General features: G+C 30.6%; 1 protein-coding gene across 1 annotated transcript; it reads left to right on the plus strand.

The window, feature by feature from the left end:
- The first annotated feature begins 424 nt into the window (after positions 1-424).
- Positions 425-2,718, plus strand: LOC126837217 (uncharacterized). The gene is made up of 2 exons (XM_050571036.1): positions 425-1,922; positions 2,688-2,718. The coding sequence occupies exons 1-2, from the start codon at positions 580-582 to the stop codon at positions 2,716-2,718; spliced, it is 1,374 nt and encodes a 457-aa protein (XP_050426993.1). The 5' UTR covers positions 425-579.
- The last annotated feature ends 5,767 nt before the right edge of the window (positions 2,719-8,485 follow it).

Genomic DNA, 8,485 nt, shown 5'->3' on the forward strand with positions numbered 1-8,485 from the left:
TATTAATATTGGCTTCTATATTCTTAATCATACAATCTTTGTAGTGCTACTGAGAATATGATGGCTTATCAACGGTGTATGATATTTATTTGTGTGCCTGTATTCACGATAACTTTTTTCCGACAAAGACCGATTTGTTTAACACCAACGAGCTTTTCTGTTGACCTGAAATCGTATGGTCTTTGGCTATGACTATTTTGCATGAAATAATAAAACGATATGATACTAAACTACGTATTAAAAATTAATACATGTTCTATAAAGAAAAAAACAACTTCATCAAATAAAAAGTCTTATAACGTTAATATAAAAAAAATATGGTCTGAACAAATAAGCAGTATTGTATTTCTGTAAACTGACGAGATGTTATTTCGATAAAAACAATACATCAAAACTGTTCAAACGCTTTAGTATATTAATTAACAAGTTGGTGTACGTGACACTTTTTGCCCAAGTCTTAGACTATAAACACCGACATTAATACGATTAAAAAACCCAAATTACGGATTAGTTAATACATAATATATTTCTTCAATTGCAACAATACATTACCTCAAAGAGCATCAAGTAAACGTGACTATGGCGCACTCCACAATACTCAAGACAATTGTTTTTTGTTCGCTACTGTTCTTTGGCCAAACAGCGCAGTTATTGGAAACCGGTTATCAGTACCCCAGCGACGTTATTATCGGAATCGATAGACTATATGAAGATTTGAGATGTACGTACTTGCTTAGTGGATTGACGCACATGCGGGTAAGCCAGCTTTTAGTCTACGAACATTATAAAACGCTAACAAATCCGTCAATCGGTGACTTGAGTTATTATAGCCGAAATATAAAATACCAGATAGCATCGTTGCGCAGCATCAACATAAAGCGTATAGGCGCCTTGTGGCTGATCAATTTTTACACGAGCTTGATTACTTGTTTCAATGAGACTACAAAAAACACGGCCGCAGCTTACCAGAAACTATTGGCCACTACTCAATATATAATTGAAAAACTGCGCACAGACACGACCGAGTGCCCTAAAAATAATTTATTCGACAACTACGACAGTATAATCAAGTCATACCCGAGTCTTACTATTGTTGCGTTGAAAAAAATGTTGGGCCGTATCGATAAAGAAGCCAACACACTGCTGACGAACAACCACATAGTGTTCTACGAAAAGCTGTATTATGATAAATTTGACGAGACGTTGAAAGTCAGAAACCTTATGATGAACAGCTCAGGTAAGTTCGATATTTTTAAAAAAGATCTAATGTACGTTTACAACGTGCACGTGGACTGGTCCGACATAAGCGAACGATTGGAAAAGTCTTGGTTTGCTGCGCGCACACTGGATTGGTTTAACGACCACCTTGAACATATCAAATCATACTACACGATGAACTTTGCATTTCTAAAGATCATTATGATCCAGCTGACGTTGAAACACATGACATACTTGCAAGTTTACGATGTCGGATCAGACAAATACGTACAGTACGCGCACCAATGGTACGACTTGGTGGAGAAATTTGCTTGCATGTTACACTTGACCAAAGAGCAACATGTAGAGAGCTTGCTCACGGCCGTCCATAATCTCTACAAAGGAACGCAGAAAATAGACAGTGTCATTAGCTGTGTGTTTGCAATGCTGGTATCACTGTGCACGTATTTAGGCTGCAAGCCCACCGAACCGTTCCATATTTTGGAAAATAAAGAATTTCAAATACCTTATGTATGTGGGATTATGGATGACGTGGAACTCATGAAAAGTACCACTAGCCGTGCGCCGATCGAGTACAACAGTTTGGAAAACACCAGAATATTCTTGTGTCATCTCAGTCGGTTGTTTCAAAACGTCGACTTCGACTACATTCAGTTACTCATGGAATACATCGATGAAATCACATTTGAAAACGATATGAAGAGGTTAGAAAATTTGCATTTATAACTATAAGAGTTTATTTACTTTTGAGTATATTAACAAAAATTTGCAATTATCATACTACATACTACAATAACATTGTTAATATAATCTGTATCATAATTTCTATAAAATAAATAATAATTTTTAAATTTAAACTTGTTTTCTAGTATCAATGATTAGCTCAGGTATCATTGCATAAAATTTTACACATGTTAGAGGTATATTATGATAGACCTATCTTCAGACTATTTTCCAGCTTTTAAAATAAAATCTGTATGTGTGATCTAAATTTTGCACACCTTTTTTATGGTCCTACGTGCCTCCCAAACTAATTATTGATAACCAGTTATAAACATTTATTTTTAAAGTTATAAAAGTTTAAAGTTAGAAAATCAAGTTCAGATTTAATAACTAATATGACCATCTTTGATCATTTTTTCTTACTGACTTACACTATACTTGGTTTGAACTGTACTTGGTTGGGACTACGCTGTGTTAAGCTATACTGGATTTTTGTAGATTGACCCTAAACGGTAACGTAAATATATTATTGGCTTTTTTGAGTAAGAATAATTGTGAAAATGTTGACAAATTTTGAATAATTATTCTTAAAGTTAAAAGTTAATGTTTAATGTTTAGGACGGTTTTTTTTTATAATTTTATCACAGAGCTGTAATAATGTGTGCTAATAATTAATGATTGTGGTACAAGACGTAACCAAAAAAATAACTGCTTTTGTGATAGTACATCATTTTTGTCGTTAACAGGTATTACAGCAGTATGGTCACTAATCTCTAACTAGTTTTAATTTTTTTCCTACTGTCAATACTCTTACGTTCAACAAGTAACAACTAACAATACAGTATAGATTTATATGTTATTATAAAAATTATTGTAGATACTAAATACTTTATAAAGTAAAATGTAAATAATAATTCTAAAACGGTCGTTCACAATCGCATAAGTGCATACATTTGTGTGCACAACCGTCGTGACGTGTCGCTATTATTTTTTAGTTATGTTAAATATATTTAATATATCATCAAAAAATGTAGATTTGTGCCCAAATAATTTACACAAAATATAGAATTTTTGATTTAATTTGTTTAATTTTTTTTTTTAAATGTTGCCTAAAAACTTTAGATATTTGTGAACTGCGTTATAAAGAATCTCCAAAAAAAATTAATCGCAGTTTAGTTTGGTAATCTTGTTAGTTACTATGAATACCAAAACGTTTAGTTATTATCAACTTAATTTAAGTCGGTAGTTCCGATGGTGATTCGTAGAACTTTACGTTGTTTTCTGTTTTCCGATAAATGATGTTTGTGTAACTGTAAATTTTTCAAAAACGTTGACATTTTATTTTTTTAAATAGTTATTTCTTACCATTAAGAGTCAGTTCATAAAAATATGGACAAATAATTTGTGAATCAGTTACACTTCATCACACATTGATAACATAACTCACTTGCGTTTTGTTCTGGGAAATAAAATGAGAGTTTGTGTCACGCTAACATTAAAAGATCAGACCATGAATGTTTTATTTTATTAATAACTATTAAATTTAATAATTTTTATACTTCTAAACTTTTTATTAGTACTTACTCACTATTTTTATAACGTATAACTTATATTATGTGTTAATAAGAGTGTTTATCAGGACTTTAAAATAAAATATGTTAAATTCAAAAATTTTTAATCAGGAAGTTGATTAAGAATTATGAATTATTTCATAATCAGCATTTTCTTATATTTATTTTTATAATTTTCTTCACTAATTATCTTATATTTAATATCTTGAAATTCAATGCATAATAGATTCTAAAATAATAAGACTAATCTATATAGAAGAAAAACATTGTTCAATATTTCCTTGTTTAACGATAAAAAATTGACCATACTATTAGACTATTTTAACGGGTATGTTTTACTAAGTTTATTTAAATGTAGCAGTATTGAACAAAAAATAGATATTGCTTAAAATTGCTCAAGTTAGTATCTAAATTTGACAATTGTATTGAAATAAAAAATGATTTTTGGAGATTTTTATTTTACAGAATTTTCAAGTGACAAGTTTGTATGATTTTATACACATACATATAATGTATTATGTAATACAATATATATGTACATTATATTATTATATTTAAATATAAATACAAATATTTAAGATCAATAAATTAGACTTACTTATAATGTTGTTAAAAAAAAGTAAGTTGTTTAAATTTAAGGATGAAAATTATACATTGATGGCTTAAATGAATATTTGCTGTAAGGCGTAGCGACAACTTCCCTACATTCAAAGAGAGTAAAAAACAGCTTTCATTAATATTTGACGTGTGTACTTTACAACATTTAAAAATTGATAACACATAGTAAAATAATTGTATTCATAAAAATTTCAACTACGAATAAATAGTATAAAATAACATTATTATTAGTACAATACTACCCTTTTGACTGACGATAGAAGTATTTTACTAATAAAATATTAATGAAGTAACTATTATTTAATAATAAATTAAAAAATTACAAATGATACTATTTTGAAAATATTAAATCAAAAATATGAAACCAATACAATAATAATTATAATAAACTACAAAATTTTCAACCTCTATAATAGTGATTTTTAACAGTTCAAAAAAAGTATTTACTTGATTTACTGAATTCATATAATTACTCATATTTTCAAAAACAATTTAAATAGATGTATTGATTAATATTAACTTACATACACAAATCTGGTATCAATAATTATTAAAGTTAATCAACAAAATAACACACTTTCATTAAAATTGATATTACACGTCACTCGCATGAATATTGTCACATTAGAATAAATGCTTTATATTTATAAATTACACCTTGATATATAATTGTAAGAATGGATCCAATTGGCAATTCATACTGGAAAACATACTGAAAAGTAGCTTATGAGGCCAAAAATTAAAAAAAGTCACCCCTTCCCCATCAAAAATCGAGAAAAACACCTAAAAAAATTACAAATTTTTCAACTTAAAATTACGATGCTCTATAACTTTTTAAAAAATAGTCGAAAATGTTCCAAATTTTTATGAATTGTTCTTCAAACAATAAGTACTATCGATAAACATTAACAAAACAAAAAAATATCATAAACCCTTTCCCTTAGAAGGGATAAAATATTTTTATTTATTTCACTTTTTCAAGCAAAGTTTTAGAGATTTAGATCTGTGTGTGTGTGTGAATCAACAGTCAACAGGTAATGAATTTTTTTCATTATATTGTTAATTATGATAAATGGGTAACTATGACAGTACATTTTTGTAGACAGAATATCAACCCTTATCGTATCCACGCTGCACAAGACTAAATATTCAATTTTAAGTACATTTTTGCTGGTCCCACGATCAGCATTTTCTAAACCGCTATAACTGGTTTGAACATACTATCCACAGATTCGCATCGAAGCGTTTATTTAAAAGTGATTCATCACCTTCAGTTATAATAAAATCTGTAGACCTGTGACCTCTCCGTCCCCACTATGCCCCGACCCCACTGTACTGGCTTTTTTTAAAATTAAATTTATAATTTCTTATTTCACTAATAGTGAAAACTGAAAATGTGAAAAGTCAAAATTTGTTAGTTATAACTTGTAAGAGGTTATGTTTAAATGTTATGCGATTTTTGTATATCGTGGTGGGCACTAGATTGTGATAACTATAATCATAAATAGTAGATACTGGACCCCAGCTTAAGTCTAAAGTCCGTCATAGGACATAGCGTACCTTTCGATTTTCAAACACATAATAATGTCACAGCGTGACGTTAACAAGTCAAATTACTTTTGTGCGATGTAATAAAACTACTCGTCTTTGCAGTAACGATTGAAAATATTAGGAAATATAGACAAAAAATCAAATCTTTAAAAAGTCATAATAAATGAACAAATAAATGAAAATTCAAAATTCAAATTATTATTATTTTTTGTCTACAAATTTATGTAATGAAAAACATATATTGCCGTTTCAAAAAACCAAAAATACCCCTGTTTGGCTATAAGGCATGGTGATAAAAATTTTCAAAATATTGAATATGTAATGCAATGTGTACCCAAAAATCTTGGGGAAAAACTTTGTTGAAAATATTAATATTTTCTGAGAAAATGAGTGTCTTACCCAAAATGAATCACCCTGTATAATAAAGGAAAATACTTTAACCGGCCATTATAATAATTCCAAACGTGTAGTTAAGATGACATTCAATCAGTCTGTATTATTTTACATACTTTATGCTAAAATGAAAAAACCAAATAAAATCGTATTAACTTACTAGAAGACTTTTTTTACTAGGTATTATACTATTGTTTCTTTTTTATAACCATATCAATATGGTAGGCCAAATTTAGTAGGTATATTCAATATCATCTTTAGGTAATATTACCACACAAATCCGATTCTAATGCCGGCTTTGAATAAGTTTAAAATTATGGTCAACAAATCAACTACTTTATTTTCAATAGCCTATCCATTGTGTTTGACAGAAAACAGAAACATTATACTATTTTATTACTGTGGCATTATTTTATTCGTCGAATATTATTATGTATTGAATATTGATAATTTTAAGTTTAACACCAACGAGCTTTTCTGTTGACCTGAAATCGTAAGCAATGTGTACTTTGGTTTTTTTGCAATGAATATTTTGCATGAAATAATAAAACGATATAATACTGTGCTACGAACTGAAAATTGTTACAAGTTATATGAAGAAAAAAACAACTACATAAAAAAAAATGTCTTATAACATCAGTTTGTTTGAAACTTCAAAATAAAAAAAATATGGTCTGAACTAATAAGCAGTGTTGTTTTTCTGTAAACTGACGAGACACGGACACGTTATTTCGATAAAAACAATACATCAAAACTGTTCAATCGCTATGGCATATTAAATACCAAGTTGGTGTACGTGACACGTTTTAACCAAGTCTTAGAAAATTGAGAATTATTAAACAGCAATAATAATACGGTTACAAAACCCAAATTACGGATTAGTTAATACATAATATATTTCTTCAATTGGAACAATACATTACCTCAAAGAGCATCAAGTAAACGTGACTATGGCGCACTCCACAATACTCAAGACAATTGTTTTTTGTTCGCTGCTGTTCTTTGGCCAAACAGCGCAGTTATTGGAAACCGGTTATCAGTACCCCAGCGACGTTATTATCGGAATCGATAGACTATATGAAGATTTGAGATGTACATACTTGCTTAGTGGACTGACGCACATGCGGGTAAGCCAGCTTTTAGTCTACGAACATTATAAAACGCTAACAAATCCGTCAATCGGTGACTTGAGTTATTATAACCGAAATATAAAATACCAGATAGCATCGTTGCGCAGCATCAACATAAAGCGTATAGGCGCCTTGTGGCTGATCAATTTTTACACGAGCTTGATAACTTGTTTCAATGAGACTACAAAAAACACGGCCGCAGCTTACCAGAAACTATTGGCCACTACTCAATATATAATTGAAAAACTGCGCACAGACACGACCGAGTGCCCTAAAAATAATTTATTCGACAACTACGACAGTATAGTCAAGTCATACCCGAGTCTTACTATTGTTGCGTTGAAAAAAATGTTGGCCCGTATTGATAAAGAAGCCAACACACTGCTGACGAACAACCACATAAGGTTGTACGAAAAACTTTATTATGATAAATTTGACGAGACGTTGAAATTCAGAAACCTTATGATGATCAGCTTAGGTAAGGACGATTTCAATAGAACGGATCTAATGTACGTGTACAACGTGCACGTGGACTGGTCCGACATAAGCGAACGGTTGGAAAAGTCTTGGTTTGCTGCGCGCACACTGGATTGGTTTAACGACCACCTTAAACATATCAAATCATACTACACGATGAGCTTTACATTTCTAAAGATCATCATGGTCCAGCTGACGTTGAAACACATGACACACTTGCAAGACTACGATGTCGGAACAGACAAATACGTGCAGTACGCGCACCAATGGTACGTCTTGGTGGAGAAATTTGCTCATATGTTACACTTGACCAAAGAACGACAAGTAGAGAGCTTGCTTACGGCCGTCCATAATCTCTACAAAGGAACGCAGAAAATAGACAGTGTAATTAAGTCCGTGTTTACAATGCTGGTATCACTGTGCACTTATTTAGGCTGCAAGCCTACCGAACCTTTCCATACTTTGGAAAATAAAGAATTTCATGTACCTTATATAGGTGGGAATATGGATGACGTGGAACTGTTGAAAACTAACACTAGCCGTGCGCCCATTGAGTACAACAGTTTGGAAAACACCAGAATATTCCTGTGTCATCTCAATCGGTTGTTTAATTCCGTCGACTTTGGCTACATTCAGTTACTAAGAGAATACTTAGATGAAATCACATTTGAAAACGATATGAAGAGGTTAGAAAATTCGAATTTATAAGAGTTTATATAATAGTTTAAGTACATATAATATATTAACAAAAATTTGCAACTATTATACTATATACTACAATAACATCAGATAAATTCAGTTACT

Source organism: Adelges cooleyi, unplaced genomic scaffold, assembly GCF_023614345.1.
Source record: "Adelges cooleyi isolate 19-005CV unplaced genomic scaffold, UGA_ACOO_1.1 ACOO_flye_CR_arks_rails_tigmint_CR_PRNA_247, whole genome shotgun sequence".
Lineage (NCBI taxonomy): Eukaryota > Metazoa > Arthropoda > Insecta > Hemiptera > Adelgidae > Adelges > Adelges cooleyi.